General features: G+C 32.2%; 1 protein-coding gene across 2 annotated transcripts in view; it reads right to left on the bottom strand.

The window, feature by feature from the left end:
- scb (scab) overlaps nt 1-17,401 on the bottom strand; it is a 39,475-nt gene that overhangs the window by 10,176 nt on the left and 11,898 nt on the right. The window contains exon 1 of one of the 2 annotated variants that reach the window (XM_014243681.3): nt 3,936-4,382. The exons of the other annotated variant lie outside the window; for it this stretch is intronic. Coding sequence (XP_014099156.1) covers nt 3,936-4,123 — 188 coding nt within the window. The 5' untranslated portion in view covers nt 4,124-4,382. Of the gene's footprint in view, nt 1-3,935; nt 4,383-17,401 lie in introns of those variants that run through there. 2 annotated transcript variants of the gene reach the window in all.

The raw sequence follows: 17,401 nt of genomic DNA, 5'->3' as shown, positions 1-17,401 counted from the left end.
GTTTCTCTTCAAAAGTGAAATGTGTTGAGAATTGAGGGCAAAAAGCGTTAAATGAATATTATATCGATTTAAGCTTTTAGCAAGTGCACAAAGGGTGTTTATTGTGAAGGCGATAATCAACAATTAATTAAAATTGCATATTAATTGTGCTGACCTCTACTCTATGTTATTTACTCTGTATGCATAAACTACTTATATATGATATAGATGACAGCTGTCATACATACTCACTAAATCTGATATTGATGCGCCGAACACACCTGGAATTGCATAATTTGCGCAAATCGAAACTATTTGATAATCAATACTCATGTATTACATATGTACATATATTATATATTTGCAAAATATTCTATAAAAAATTGAACATATTTATTTATATCATATACGGTCTATACTAAAACAAGGCGTTGGCTATTTACTTATCCTTAAAGTAGCCACACATATTCAAACAGCCATAGATATGGTTAGCATTGCAAAATTCACCGTTATTTACCAATATTTCTATATATTTACACAAACGCAAAGCTTTAATGTTCGTGGTAAAGGCAAAATGTAGTCTAATCTTATCAACGTATTAATATCTCACTTTGGCACCGTCACTGAAGTTGGCCGATAACGATAGATGTTTATTAATTTATATAAATTCGTATTTGTAAAGCGATGAATAAATTCCATTGTGAACCGTAAATATGCGAGTATACAATACTGGTATGCCGGAGTGTAGATCAAGTTTTTTGTAAAGAATTCTAAAATAGTTGAAAATCTAAAAAATGGCAAATTGAACTACTCCACAGAGATAAATATATACATAAGTATGTACGTAGATAAGTTCAAGTATGTGCTTCAATACTGTGGAGACAACAGTCATAACCCATTTATTGTTATTTCGCTTTTATCAATCTACCGAGTATGTTTATTTAAGTATGACTTCATCTCCTATTTGGTGTGCGAGTTTACCTATGTACATATAAACGTACATACATACATATATTTTGCATTTATTTTCTTTCTTCTCTATATATATTTATATAGTTATATGTACATATACTTTTGTATTTTGGCAAATATTTAGAAATTTAATTGTTTTTTACTTTTTTCGACTTTAGAACATTTGTTTCTTGACAATGAATTTTATTTTGAGAGTGGAAAATGAATTTAGAGTAACTTCTGAAAGAATCTAGTATCTATAAGTAAGTTTTATAAAATAGCAAAATAGCAGTTTATGATTTGGAAAACGAACTTATAACAAGAAAAACGTTAACTTCGGTTGCGCCGAAGCTATAATACCCTTCACAAATACAAAGGCCCCTTACAAGAACTTGATTCCGAACGTTCAATTTGTATGGCAGCTATATGATATAGTGATCCGATCTGCACAATTTCTTCGGAGGTAATAATCGTTGCCTTATATCGGTAATAATCCGTTCCAAATTTTGTGAAGATATTTTGTCAAATAAAAAAAATTTCCATGCAAGCACTTTACTCCGATCGTTTAGTTAATATGACAGCTATATGCTATAGTCGTCAGATCTATACAATTTCTTCGGAGATTAGATTAATGAATTAAATAATAATACATGCCAAATTTCGTGAAGATAACTCGTCAAATGAAAGACTCCATACAAACACTTGATTCCGATTGTTCAATTTGTATGGCAGCTATATGCTATAGTGGTCCGATATCGGCCGTTCCGATAAATGAGCAGCTTCTTTGTTGGAAAAGGACAGGTGCAAAATTTCAGATCGATATCTCAAAAACTGAGGGACTAGTTCGCGTATATACAGACGGACAGACGGACATGGCTAAATCAACTCAGCTCGTCACGGTGATCATTTATATATATACTTTATATGATCTCCGACGTTTCCTTCTGGGTGTTACAAACTTCGTGGCAAAATTAAAATACCCTGTTCAGGGTATAAAAATACAGACCCTAATTGGAAGCTATTTAAAACTATAAGGGTTCTCCATATGCCTATATTTTACCGATGTCATATGAAGACTTGAGGACCTAACCCGTTTAAATATCATGAAATAAATACTTTGCATTATAATTAATGAATATGTTATATAATTGTTCACTGATCTAATTGGTTTCTAAGCTTACAAAAGAAGAATTTCTATCGGATCTGCAATCTCTGAGACTTTAACAAAAATTTTTATATTCGCCCTCCTCGCGTGAGACACAAAAATTTCTCATTCAGTCTTTCAAGACTATATTTTAAGTTAAAGAGAGCACCCTAAAATCATGAGTGAGATATTTATAGCTAATCTCAGTTGGTAATGTGGGAAAATTATCGAACTCTCAATGTCCAGAAAAATATCATATGATCATATGAGGTTGGGGATGGTTTGAAGTGAGAAGTTAATTTATATGCAAAAAAAGAAAATCGCTAAAATTTGGTTTGAGTGCTTTATGGGCTGACACGTATGAGAAAACCATTTTTTAAAAATACTACTTGTATTGGCGGTGCTCCTCGGCAAGCAATTTTCCTCTCCAAAGTTATTTTTGACCTTTCATATGTTGCATTGGTAGAGTCAGTAATTTTTGTTCTTAATTTAATTTGTGTTTTTAATGGATTTTAGATTCAAATTGTTATTTTATGCATTACGGCGCTATATTATATAAAAAAGAGTAATATATTTGATAAATATGAATATCTATTGTATCATTATCAAATCATCATCAAATAATTAAATTTTTTTATTTAACCTTATTTTTGATGAATTGACTTTATAAATACTATTTTTTAAACACATTTATCATATTTTAAATGTATGTATATATTTTGTAATAATATTATAATTGTTTTTTTATTTTATTTACTAGTATTCATTTTTTTATTTCTTTTCTTCTTTTTATTTCTTTAATTTTTATTATAGGTATTATTTAATAATTTTCAACACATTGATCTATACATATTTCTTTTAATTGGTTATACGCATAATATTTATTCAATTATATTTTATTTTTAATTAATATAGTTAATATTGTTTACTGATATTTATTGCCTTTACTTTTTTAACAAATATTATTTATTGTTATCTTTAAACAAATTTATGTACATACATATACATTTATTTATTTTTGTTCACTTCAAAGTAACTACATGCTCTTCTTTAGCAATTTTTTATTTTTATTAATACTAATAGTTTTAGTTGGCATTATAACAAACTTTGATGGGTTAATCTGTTATGAAAAATTTTCCTTTAAAAAATATGCTGTGGTATTGTTAATGTTTTTAACGAAAAAGTTTTCAAAATAAATTGGTCATAATTAAAAAAAAGATTTTGTAATTAAAAATATTTTTTAAAATTGTTATTTTTAATTTTGTTTATTTGTTATATAAAAAATATAAAAAATATACTGTTAAAAAGTACACTGTTGTTTTTAATTATTTTAAATTATTTTTACAAAAACGGGTGAAATAAAACTCATCGTTCGTTATAAAAAAAAATATTATAATAAACCAAAAAATTTTTTTCATTTGTTATTCAAAATATATCTGTTAAAAATATACTTAATTTTATAATTAAGTTTTTTATTTTTAAATTGTTGTTATTAAATTATTGTATATAATTAAAATTTATTTTAAGTACTTTTCTCAACATCATTACTAAGCGCCTTGAGTTTACAATTGTTTTATTATGTTTTGCAACACACAATTATATGCACAAACACAGGCACGTCTTCAACAGCACAAGTGTTTTTGTTGCCGGACAGTTTTCAATCAACTCATAATATACTTCTTGCTAATATACATGAATCATACAATAACAGGGCACATATTATTTGCACATTTTATAAATCCCAAAAATCCATGCGTAACCGTAATGCACCATTACACAGGTATCACTTATACACACACACACACAAGCGGTCACTGAAATCGCCCGCACACACCCACAAACAACACCAACACTCACTTACCCCAACGGCCGCAAGTTGATCGTAAAACCAAAGTAAGAAGACTCGACTTTTGGCATGCCGGTGGCGAATTGTGGATCATTAACAATCATATTCGGCTTCGGTGACAAATTATATGCCACCAATTGGTGAAACAGCGTTAAAAACACCAGCGAAAGCACTAATATGTGTGAGTGGCTCTTAAGCACCATTTTTAGCAATAAATATTTTTTATTTTAAATAATTTTTTGGAATTACAAACTATTTCAAACTTTTGTTTTCGTTAAATTAATCGATCGCACGTTTGAGCCGATAGCAACGGCTTTTATCGTTGTACAATATGCGTATGTTTGCGCTTACTTCTAATTCACTAACAAACTAACGAACGGTTTAACTAATTTACTCCAAACAACCCGCTTAGCTGCGCGTTCGCAATCGACTAACCGAGCAAAGTTTTCCAACAGCCAAGACTAACGGTCGGCAAAGTGCGCGCAACTCAGTTAACTGGTCACTCAATTAGAAGTCGCTAAAGCGATATCCACCGAATACCACATACCTGCGCTGGCATCCGCTCTGCAGTCAGCGTCCAAAACAAAGGCAAGTGGAGCCGTCTGTGTAATTGTGTACTTCCTCTGTGTGTGTGTGTGTGTGTGTTGAGTATTTCTTACTCTTTCTTACTTTTGCTGAAGAAGAGAAAGTTTTGTTTCGAACTCAAGTGGCTATGAGTAATAAGCAGAGCACTTGTAGACACATACAAGTACATATATATGTATGTATATTAGCTCACAGGTGTCCCTGGCTACTGCGATCACCTGTACTGAATTAAAGTTTTGCATCTTAATTTGCGGCTTAGTTAGGGCACTTTAAAAGTCTTAATTTAATGGCGTTTTGTGGGCGTCGCAATGGTCCGATTTCATTTGCAATACCTACCTCCCATGGGTACCAAGGAATATGTGTATATGTTTCATCAGGATATCTAATTTTTTACTCAAGTTATCAGGTAGACGGACTAACAGACAGTCAGCCGGATTTCAACTCATCTCGTCATCTTCATCAATTATATATTTATATATAACCCTATATCTAACTCGATTAGTTGTTAGTGATACAAACAACCGTTAGGTGAACAAAGCTTTTATACTCTGTAGAAACATGATGCAAGAGTATAAAAAATACTGCATCCTGTTTGAATAGAACGGGTAGGGATCAAAGATAAAGATAATTAAATAGGGTCAATAAATGACCAGCTTTCCTAAAATTTCCTCTTAGACAATGCAATTGTGGTATTTTCAAATCCTAATATTAGTGTTCTATTATCTATGTAGAGTGAGTTATAACCATTTTAGTATAACCGTTTTCAATTTAAATTACACTTTAAGTATATTTACCATATGTGAATGAAATATCCTGACGAGCCAATAAAGTTAGAAAATACGGCACTATGCTTAATTTTTGAAAAATCTTGCATATAAGCAACCATACCTCAGCACCTACTGCTACAAATTGAGTGGTTTGCCTACGATCTGCCGCTCTAAAAGCTTTGAGTAAAAATATATCTCTATTTCGGTTTATCGAATTTTTATTGAGCGTTTCGATGATTCAATATTAGAAACTCTCTTCTCACTAACAGAAAGTACTCGTTGTTGCTTCTTCTTCATAACACTATTGTAAGTTTCCGGTTAACTGGCGTGAATCACTTAAAGTCGCCCAGGCAGATACATTAACATATCGACATACACATTTATGTATGTACATAAGTACATGTATTGGTTCTATTTGATCCAATTTATATATTTACACATTTTTATTCATGTTATTACATATTTGCGATTAAAAACTACATCGGCGGTTTTCGAAATGTAACGTTTATGCATTGTGTAATATTCTATATACAATCATGAGCAAAATTATAATATAAGTGAAATTGCGTTAATATCAAAACAATGTGAGTAATTCCCTATAAATAAGCATTTATTCGAAGAAGTGAACATATTTATTGTTATTTTTTACAAACATTGCTTTTTGTAAAATTTAGTAATATCAAATGAAAGAGAACATTTTGTTTCACCAAAGCAAGAATATCCTTCACAAATACAAAAGATTCCTTACAAGAACTTTGATCGGTAAGGTTGTATGGCACCTACCTACCTATATACTTTATAGGATCTCTGACATTTCCTTTCAGGTGTTACAAACATTGTGGCAAACTTAATATACCCTGTTCAGGGTATAATTAACCCGGTCATAATGTTAGAGTCAAGTGGAAACGCATCTTTATAATAAAGCTAAATTGTTGGCCGTAACATAATTTCTTTTCTTTTCATTTCTTCTTGAAAATCACATGTCTAAAACAACACCCTTTATTTATAACTGTTATTCACCCGCAATGAAATCTTTTCGGAGCCTCATTCGCTTAATTTTCGGATTGTTTTTGGTCTCTACTACTTTCCTTATTATTTCTGAAAGACTTCGACTAAGATTTCACTCATGATAATATTTTATAAACTAATGCGTGCAGTAATGAATCTTATTTTTGGGTTAAGCGTTTTAACATAAGCTGATCTTCTTTATTAATAGAAATCTTTTATTTTGAAGGTGTTATTTTTACTGTGATATACAAAATAGATGTATGCTACAATATTTCTCGGTAGTGTTTATTTATGTTTACTCTTACAAATCAAACCATACAAGAACGCGCTTTGTTATCTTCTTAACTGTAACTAAGGTGTGTTGAAAAATTTCTCCGATTGCTAATCAAACAATTATAAAATATTGACATCCTGTCAAAAGGGTCACAACTTAAGTCTGAATGGAAGACATTTCAAAAATTGTAAGGACATATTTTTTGTTATTGTCGTAAATTAAAGATCTCAGTAAATCCAGAGTGAAATATGAATGAAGTTATTTATGGGTTGGGAACTCTTTCGCTGGTAAAACTTATAAATGGTGACGCTTTAGTGACGAAGCCTAAATTAGGTAAGGTTTGTTTACTAATCGCTTTTAAATTGGGGACTACACTTGGAGATCGTAATATTTTCGACATTATTTACAAGAGGAACTTGTATGTAAACTGCTTTAGAATTATTCAACACAATCACTTAACCTGTTACGCGAGAAAAATATTTAGAATAAAAAATAGCTGCTCTGCAGTGTGCTAGTGTGGAAGTAAGAGTCAAGAAAATACAAATTGTGACCAACTAGTTCGGTAAAACTACTCAGTTTTTTCCACAACAGTGTGGGTCTATATAATTGTACAAAACAGCATTTTTAGTCGGTCAAGGTCTGTTACTACCCGCATATATGCAAAATAATTAATGACTTATAATAAGAGCGATATACGTGTTGTTATATATCACCTTAATCAAAATCGATTTCAACCCAGTTTTATGGATGATCACTGAACATCAGCACTGTCGCCACAATTTATCTTTATCTTCTACAATTTAGTTTGTAAAGGGAAATCCGTTGAGTGTTACAAAGAAAGGAATGCCGCAATCAAAACGGTCAAAGTCTGTATTCCATCCCCAATGCAGATATATAAATTGGGTAGTACAAAACATTCAACGAGGGATTTGAAATCGTAGAAAACTCGCCTCATGTGAGTCGTCCAACCATCTTCGCTAACGACTATAACATTAGTCCGAAAATCGGCCCATTAACATTAGAGACACAAAGCCGAAACTCATAACATCCCCTATGGATGCATCTTATCGTAGTTGACTTTTTGAGTATGAATCGAGTATACGTATAGACAAACTATTTATAAGCTGTTTCGCTTTTTGAAGGTTTGAGATTTTGTTCCTTTCACAGTACGAAGTACGTTAGCCACACACTCAACAAAAAATGTCTTAAAATTTAACACGAGAGTTCATTGAAAATCATCATACCTGTAATGAGTGAAAATAAAAATCAGATGGTAGTAAAATTCAGAGTATTTTAAAATTTACGCAAAATTCCAAAAAAAACTCCCTCAATAAAGTCATAGCAATCAATGAAGCCGTGAACACTATCAAAAAGCTGCCCACATAACACATATATATATATAGTATTAAGGCATGAATAATTTGTATGGGAATATAAGATAAAAAATTTGTACCGACGTCAGCTGTGACTGGTTTAGTGAAAGCGAAAAATGCGATAATCAATGTCGAAAATCATTACCAAAAGCGGCAAGCGAATTTGGCAGAGCAAAATAAACAAAGAAACTCATTAAAGTTTAAAGAAAATACTGCGGTGTTAAAGAAATAAACATATATACAATATATGTATATGTATCTATACTTTAATCCATAAGCATATAGATACTTACAGGTAAGGGTATATATATATATATATATATATATATTATATATAATATATACAGTCTATAATCGTTGTAAGCAAAATTGTGTAAGCTCCGCCGACTTCCCCTGTGGCGATGACAAAAAGCGGCAATAAACGCCAATCTCCGATCGATGGCCGGACACAAACAACGATCAACGAACAGTGGGCTAATTATTGCTTGGTGTTAATGGTGTAAGCTCATGGATGCTGGCGTGAAATGGTCAAATGGCAAAAGAGCAAACACAGCGATCTGCAAAAGTGCCAAGAGTTGATTACGAAATCGACACAGCTCTCAAATTATACGACAGAATTATTCGAAACAGGTAGGTGAGTCATCTTGTGATGTGGTATAAAGCTGCTGCAGTTATGCGGGCTTAAAGCCTAACGGGCAGACGAACTAAATAATCATGCATAACTGGTCAACGAATCACGGTGGAAAATATTTAAGTTTTTTTTACCTTTTATTGATTTATTTACGCCCAGCTGAGGTGAATAATGCGCAAGAAAACCAGTTTTGAGTACAGGCGTGTTAATTTATGTGTAAAAGTATTCCATTGCTTAGTTATTCCATATAGAAATGAAATCTCGTATAAATGCTAAACAGCAAATGAATACTATATTGGCAATAGAGGTGATATTGGTAGTATTTAACATTAAATACAAGTAAAAGTACTTTTTTAATAAAAAATTTAAAAAAAATATGCTGTTTTCTTATGAAATTACTAAAAGCTCGGCAGACCTTAGAGCTTAAAACTTCGGTACGTACATCTAACTTAAAGGGTTCCACGACAAATTTACAAGACGTTCGGACATTCGAAATTACCGTAAGAAATCAGTTCTAAACTTTTAGTCCATTGCAATATAGTCTTCGTTTGGAGCCAGAAATTCCCTAACTATTCGTACGAGCTTTAAGCTATTCAGAAGTGCTTTTAAACTTAAATTTTTGATTATTTTTGAAGATGTTGTATAATTCGTTCTGTCATATGGGATAGTTGACGTAGCTGTATTTGAACTTTCGATGTCGAGTATTGTAGTATTCATCTCAATTCGTCATAACATCAAGAACCACTGAATGCATTTTCTTCTTTTTAAGTCAAAATTACAGCACGAGATCGTAAGCGGATAAAACTATCGTAATATCTTCCTTTTACTAGAAGAGTATAATTGTAGGGTTAGTTGTCAGGTCTTAGGTATCGTCTTAACAGAAATATGCATATAAATTAATAGATTTCATTGAAATTTTAATGTAGGTATTTAAATATTTGAATTTCTCACCAAAAATTCCACAATAAAAAGGACTTTGTGATTTTAAAATTTACGGAAAGGTTTGTTGTTCAAGCTCGGTCCGAGCTTGTTCAATTTCGTATATCTATCGCACTTTTTGAGAAAAAAGAAAAAAAATTTAATTTCGGCTACACCGAAACTATAATACAATTCACAAATACAAAATCGGCGATTTGTAAATTTCTTCGCAGATTGCATTACTGCCTTATATATTAATAATAACCCAACGATTACCCTCCTCCCGCCCAACCGACGCGAGGGGCACAATCCGCATACGTGCGGAATTAGCCGAGTCAAAAAAGGCAAGAGAGCTTTTTAAGTGTTGAGATCTAAAACTGTTCAGCTACAGAAACAAACAGAATTTCAACAGCTAAGATTTAAAGTTACAATATAATAAATTGTTACATTTTCATTTATTAAGAGAACACATTAAAGTCTTCTTAATTTTGAAAAGTGAGTCAGATAAGTCAAATGTGCTGGAATGAGAATTAAAATCATGACATATACGGCGGAATGGCTCATTTAGTTCAAAATTTGATCTACAGGATTTTAGCAGTAAAGGTCTAAACTGCCTCGAAAGGCGAACCGGGATATTAAATTTAATTATATTAATATTATGCCAAGCATTTCCCTACGACTAGAAAGTGTAGGTAGATAAATAAGTTTTAAACGACTAGTGTATGGAGGTAGACTTGCCCTAGAAACCCATCGGAAATGCGCTAAGGCGAAAAGTAAAAATTGTTTTTGAACAGACTCTAACTTGTCAGAATGGATTTGGTAGCCAGGGTTCCATACAACAGAGCCATATTCCAATATAGGTCCAACCAAAATTGTATAAAGTGTTTTAGTAATATACGGATCACTAAATTCTTTAGACCAACGTTTAACAAAACTGAGGACAGCTTTTGCTTTTAAGACCAGGGTATCAATATGAAGACTAAAATTAAGCTTAGGGTCCATATTAACTCCCAAATCAACATAGTTAAAAACTTGCTCTAGAATATGGTGTAGAAGAAGAGTGGTGCACAGATCTACGTGAAAAGCACATCATCTTACATTTATTGAGATTCAATGGCAAATCATTTCTATCACACCATGCAACCAAATTGTTTAAGTCTGTTTGCAACAGACACCTTTCCTCAGTTGAAGTGTATGATTTAAAAAGCTTTACTTCGTCAGCGTATAATAAAATTTTTGAGAATTCTATTACTGAAGAGATATCGTTAATAAACAACAAGAACAGAATCGGGCCAAGATGACTACCTTGCGGAACACCTGAAGAAAAATTAATTGTATCTGAAGGTGTATCCTCAAATATAACTCGTTGTGTTCTATTATAAAGATAGGAAGATACCCGTTGAAGGAATCTTGGCTGAAAGCCCAGCAGATCAAGTTTATGTATAAGAATCGAGAGATTTACTTTATCGAAAGCTTTGCAAAAGTATGTTAAAGTCCCTTTAGGTATAACTGATAGTTTTGCGATACCTCTATAGTTTTCAATGTTGGATCTAAATCCACTTTTATGCAAAGGGATTATAAATGACTGTTTCCATATTGAAGGAAATATTCCGTGTTTAAGAGAGGAATTAAATATCCTTGTCAAAGGCAAGTAAATATATTTGGCACTATTTTTTAGGAAGCATGAGTGGGTCATAACTCAAGGATAGCCTAAAATACGTCTTCTTCAGAAATAATTGGAGCGTTAATTAAAGTATTCGAACACAGCACGTGCTGATAAGGAAAAGTTTTGGAAGAATTATTACAGCAGTTTGCCTTGAAAAATTCTGCAAACATATTGGATATAATATCATTGTCACATAAAACGATTTTGGATTACTTACAATATTATTTTTTACTTTATTTAATTAATTATTATAACATTTTTTGTTTAGGTCAAAATATTGTCGACGCAATAAAGAATATTTAGAATAGTTCGCAAGTGAACCGGTTTTTATTAAAATGTTTAAAGGCTCGAGTTTTTCTGTTTTTCAATTTATATAACTCTTTCGAAAACCACGGACTTATACTTATACTTTTATTAACAATTGCTATTGGAACATACTTTTCAAATAATAACCCAGGCCAAATTTCGTGAAGATATCCCGTCACATGACAAATCTTTCCATGCAAGTACTTTATTCCGGTCGTTCAGTTTGTGTCACAGCTGATATCGGTAATTCCGACAAGGGCGCAACTTCTTGGGGCGAAACGAACGTGTGGAAATTTTGAGCTCGATACTTCAAAAACTGAAGGCCTAGTTCGCGTATATACAGATACATGAACAGACAGACGGACATGGCTAAATCGACTCAATTCGTCACGTTGATCATTTAGATATACATTTTATAAGGTCTTCGACGTTTCCATTAATAAGCACTTTCTATTTCTTAGTAACTATGTCCGTTTCCACTTCTTATTAAATTAAATTATTAAAATCTTTGGCTACTCTTTCACTATCTCTATTTGATTAAATCGATATATTTAATTTAGACCACTTTCTTGTTCAAATAGCCACTCTCTGAGGTCTAGAAAATCGAAGACATATTGCTCTTAGAGATATTTGGCGGAATCGAAATTTTCTGTAACTGAACCCATATTATCAAGAAGATTTTTGGACTGTTGTCTCTACGATAAATTCCTCCGAACTATAAGTTGGATATCTAGTATTGGAACTATTTACTTATTATTTTAACTTGCGACAGCATCTAGTACTTCCTTAGTAGTTAAAATATTTTTTCATTAAAAATTATTATTCTGTGAAGAATTATACATACACATGTTGGTATATACTTATATAAAAAATGTTAGGTATAAAACATAGTAAATAGTAATTTAAAATCATAGTTATAATTCTGTGTACTACACCAAGTAACCTAAAATAAATTGTCGGTTGACGTGATCTTCTATATAATTTCCTCAAACAATTTGTCTAATGTCAATGGCAAAAACTGATTGGAAGGAAGTTCATTCAGAATTTTCGAGAGCAAATTGCTTGAATTATTATGCAATTATGTGTGAGTACTTTTTTACTTCGTCAAGTACATGCGTACAAGTAAAAAAAAGTGATTTATCACGCTGTTGCTTTCTGCTTCATTCCGATTATATTACTAATTTTTTAACGGGCTGTTCTTTTGCAACGTCGTTTATTTGTATGCTAGAACTCACACACACAGCTAACATAATCGCTGTTTGTTTTAAATTTTTGTCAGCAAAATTTTTGCATGCACTCCTACATACGCACATATGTATACTTTCATGTGTTTGAACCGCCGTTAATTGCCAACAACAGAATGACTAAATTTTTTCGGTAATATTTTTTTAGTTTTTCTCTTTTACTTTTAATTATTGCCATTTAGATTTGGTTGAGATAAATCGTGACCTCATTGTGTAGCCGAACAAAATATTAAAAATACAAAAACAAAAACATAATTAAATATCATACAAATACCGGTTGTAAGCGGGATTATTTTTTGCGCATTGTTCTATGTATGTATGGAAGGTGTGTTCTGAGTGAAAAAAATACAAGAACATTTGAAATATTTAATAAGTTTTTTAATAAAACCTCCAACACTTTGATACTTGTAGGTTAGTAGGTCATAAAAAGTCGGAATCTTAATTTACATATATACATAAATATATTTGTAGTTATGAAAAGTGCTTAAATGTTTCCAAGTAAACTGTTACTTTTTACAATTTAATTTGTTAATATTTGGTATTCTTTTATTTTATTTTGATTTTTGGTTAGTAATATTGAACTGTATCTCATCTCAAATCATGTCTAGAACTCACTCTTCGGTATAATCTGTCATATTTGCTACTTCAAATTTCGAAGCTATATATCTTATTTTAGGCTATCCTTTCGCTTTCTAATTCTTTATATCTCTTAAAAACTGATTTTGACAATAATTTCTCATCTACAAGTATATCATATTCTTAATGATTTTGTTGCTTTATTTCATCGACGAACTAAACTTAATTTCTATTATAACTGCAACTATGTAAAGTCAAACTAATTAATAATATCAATAGCAAATCAGCTTCATCCTTAACAAGTAAGGAAGGGCTAAGTTCGGTTGTAATCGAACATTATATTATATATAGTCTTACAAATTACAAGAAGCAAAGGCCTAGGAACACTTTCAGGTTTTGGCAAAACTTTGTATCACACTTAGGAAAGTATCGCCGTGATTTCATTCATTTGAAAAAATGATACACTGTTATCAAACAGAAAATTCTTTCTGAATTTCATTAAGATTTCTTACATATTGACCGATATATGCGGTATAAAGTGAACCGGAGGTTCGAAAATATTTATGTTAGGTATATGGGGGCTAAGGAAAATGTTGACTTTCTTTTACCCAAGACACAAGTTATGCGATTTCGCAATTTTTAGGCGTAGGATAAAATACCATGGGGGCACTATTTGTGCAAAATTTTATCTGACAACTTCATTGATGTATGATTTGTATACTGTAATTGGTCGAGTAGTACCTGACATATAGGATTTCCCCTAAAGGTGGGCGATGCCACGCCCGGATTTTAACTCGTCTCGTCATCCTGATCATATACGATCGTATATATAACTCGATATCTTTCTCAATTAGTTTTAGGTGATACAAACAACCGTTAGGTGAATAAAACGAGTATACTTTGTATAAAAGTATAAAAAATATGACTTAAATTAACAAACATCAACCGTTAATATACATTAAACAGTTACGAAAAAATCGTTAGACACCATCTCTATGAGAGGAGATATTTTCTCAAGTAGTTAGTTATAATAAGAAAACAGAAACTTGTAAGTCGGAGGACCTTCCCGTTGTCCATACCTGAAGAGACTATCTTAGAGGTGTCTAAGAACCTATTTTTTAGAATATCAAGTAAAAAAATAATATCAGTTTTTTTCGGCCCACCTTACCTAACTTTTGCTTTCATTCAATATGTGGTTACCATAAGGTCTCTTCTACAGTGCAATATTTACTTAATCTATCGAAAATCACAGCAATTAATTAACAATAAAATATAAGATATTGCCAGTGTAAAGTAAAACTAAAAACCTGGAAAGAGTTACGGCTAATAAATACAAGCAATAAAATGCGCACAGAAATCGCGTAGCCAATGATTTGTTAAGTAATAAAAACATACTTAAATAGCCGCATACATATATTTGTACACATTTCGTGTATGTTTGTATGTATTACATATATGTTTGTGTGTATTATATAGTATGTGTGTATGTGTGTGTAGACGTTTTGCGATATTTTATGCAAGTCGCGTCTCGCTTTTCACACAAAGCCACGCTTATCTTTAGCTTCTCAGTCTAAAGTGCATGCATGTGTGTGTCTGTAATATTGTTTGTATTTTATATTGTTGTTGAATAGTTGCTTGATTAAGCTTAAATGAGACGCCACAATGAGCAGCGAGTTGTAAAATAAAAGGTGATAAAAGGAATCGCTCCAGGCAAAGAAGATCAAAAGCAAGAGCAAGGCACGAAAGAATGACTATAAAAATCAAAAAAAATGTTAACAGCTAAAAATAACGCGTTTAACTGTAACTACAATAACAACAAACATACATTTTATATATGTATGTATTTGACTAGATATGTATGTGTTTGCATATTGCTCACACGCATACCGACTCCCATTTCCATATGCAACCGAAGCAACGGCATTGGACACGCCACCGATACGTTGCAGCAGTTCCTTAACCCGGCAAACTGACGCATAATTCATTATGTCGTCTCCGCTCTTGCTTTGCTTTCGATTTTGGCTTTTTGGCATAATTTTGTTGTTGTTGCCTTATTTAAATTTAACAAGGAACAACATTGACTTCGGCTGCACCGAAGCTATAATACCCTAAAAAGATTTTTTTCTTGATTTTGATCGGTCAGTTTAAATGGCAGCTACTTATATGTTATAGTAATCCGATCTGTCAGTTTCTTCGGAGATTGTTACGATGTCTTGAATAAGAATCTATGCGAAATCATCAAATAAGAAAGTTTCTCCTACAAAGGCTGGAGTTGGACCGATCCGTTTGTTGTTAGTTCATATAAATCAGCAGTTTCTTGGTAAGAAAACGTATGCAAAATTTCAGATCAATATTTCATAAATTGAGTGTATATACAGACGGACATGACAAAACCGCCTCAGCTATCGGCTTTTTATTTTAAACTTTAACTTTTTACAAAACTTTATATATACAAGTATACTTTATAGGGTCTCCGACGTTTTATTTTGGGTGTCGCAAACATTGTGGCAAACTCAATATACCCTGTTGAGTGTATACATTTTTTACTTTGTTTGTGTTGCGGTAAAAATTCTTTCACCGCAGTTGCAGCAACCGATTTGATGCGGTCAAAACAGTTTTTCAGCCGAAAAACTCGACAAGTAACTGCATTTCGTTTGCTTACTCACACACACGCACACCTATATACATTTTGGTATATATGTATATATGTATATAAACTTGCATGAGTCCGTCAGCTAAGTTTATCGCTTGTACGGAAGTGTCTCGCCGACACGGTAGCTGCGGCGTCTTCCATGAGTCATCGGCTCCAAGAGTGCAGCATCTCGCCGGCTATGACTGATCATTGGAAAGCTTGACGTTTTTTCTTTATTGTTTCTTTATGTGTCAACAGTTTGACAAATGCGTTTTCGGTTTTTTTTTCGCCTACATTTTTCCATAAATGTTTGTGCTTTATTTTTGTTGGTTTCGTGACTTAATTTTGCGTTTTGCTTGCGGTCAGCACTTCGACAACATTGAACTTCAGAAAAGCCTTTACCATGCGAGCTTGTAAACTTATTTTACTGCAATACCCAATATATACCCGTTGCTATACTTAAATTTTTCTTTACAATTTTGTCAGCAAAGCGCACTAGTTACCCGTCCCGTAATGAGATAGACAGATTTTAGATCAAACTTTTAACTCCAAAACCAGAAAACGCCTTTTATAAAATATGTTTGCAACCAATTGCTCTTGTGACTTGCATATTCAGGCAGCAAGCTTATAATAACCCGAAGTTCTTTCAGTCCTTGGTTGCCATAACCTCGAAACAACCATTAGTAAACATCTATACAAGTATTTATTTCAATTCAAAAATAATTTTAATAATTTGGGTATCAACAAATTGCTGGGTGATCGGAGATGTTTGAAATCATATTACTATTGGAAACAGCATACTGATATAAAAAGATTTCACAGTTTAATAGTTAGACGTTGTGCACAATTAACTTTTTCAATTTCCTATCAAAAATTTTGTTTTCCAATCTTGCTCTACGGAACTTCTCCATGTATTTGGATCTCATCATAAACCAACAAATTACTGAAAAGTTACAACTTTAGAATTTATAGCAAGTACCATATGATTGTTAAATACTAACATAGTCTACGACAGGTCTTCAATTGTTCGTTGCTCTTTGACTTTTGAAAAAAATCTAAAATTGTGGAAAAACTTGTCAATTGGCATGTAAAGGCCCATCCGCGAACAACAGTCCACCATCTCGGGATGAAATAGGTTTATTCATAATACCTATGTTAAACCACCATTGATAGTCGTACAAAGGTTGAATGGTTTCTGAGAGAGTACTGTGTGTTTGAAATATTAATCGAGACCGTCATTATTAGAGTGTGGTTCATGAAATAGTATAAAGAGAAGCTTGGATTTCTCTTTTTTTAAAGATGATAAGTGAATAAAATTTCGGAAATTGGACTCAGAGGCTTTCGAGATACAAGGTGTGCCCTAAAAATAAAAAGCACATTATAACACCTTTGAAAGTTATTATTAATCAAAACAGGTTCCATTAGACGCAATACAACGTTTGGAATGACTATTCAGGCATCATCTTTATCGAAAAATTTTCCTTTCATGTTGGTTTCCGGT

Source organism: Bactrocera oleae, chromosome 4, assembly GCF_042242935.1.
Source record: "Bactrocera oleae isolate idBacOlea1 chromosome 4, idBacOlea1, whole genome shotgun sequence".
Taxonomy (NCBI): Eukaryota; Metazoa; Arthropoda; class Insecta; order Diptera; family Tephritidae; genus Bactrocera; species Bactrocera oleae.
Note: the sequence above shows the minus strand (reverse complement) of the source record. Positions and strands in the feature narration are given on the sequence as shown.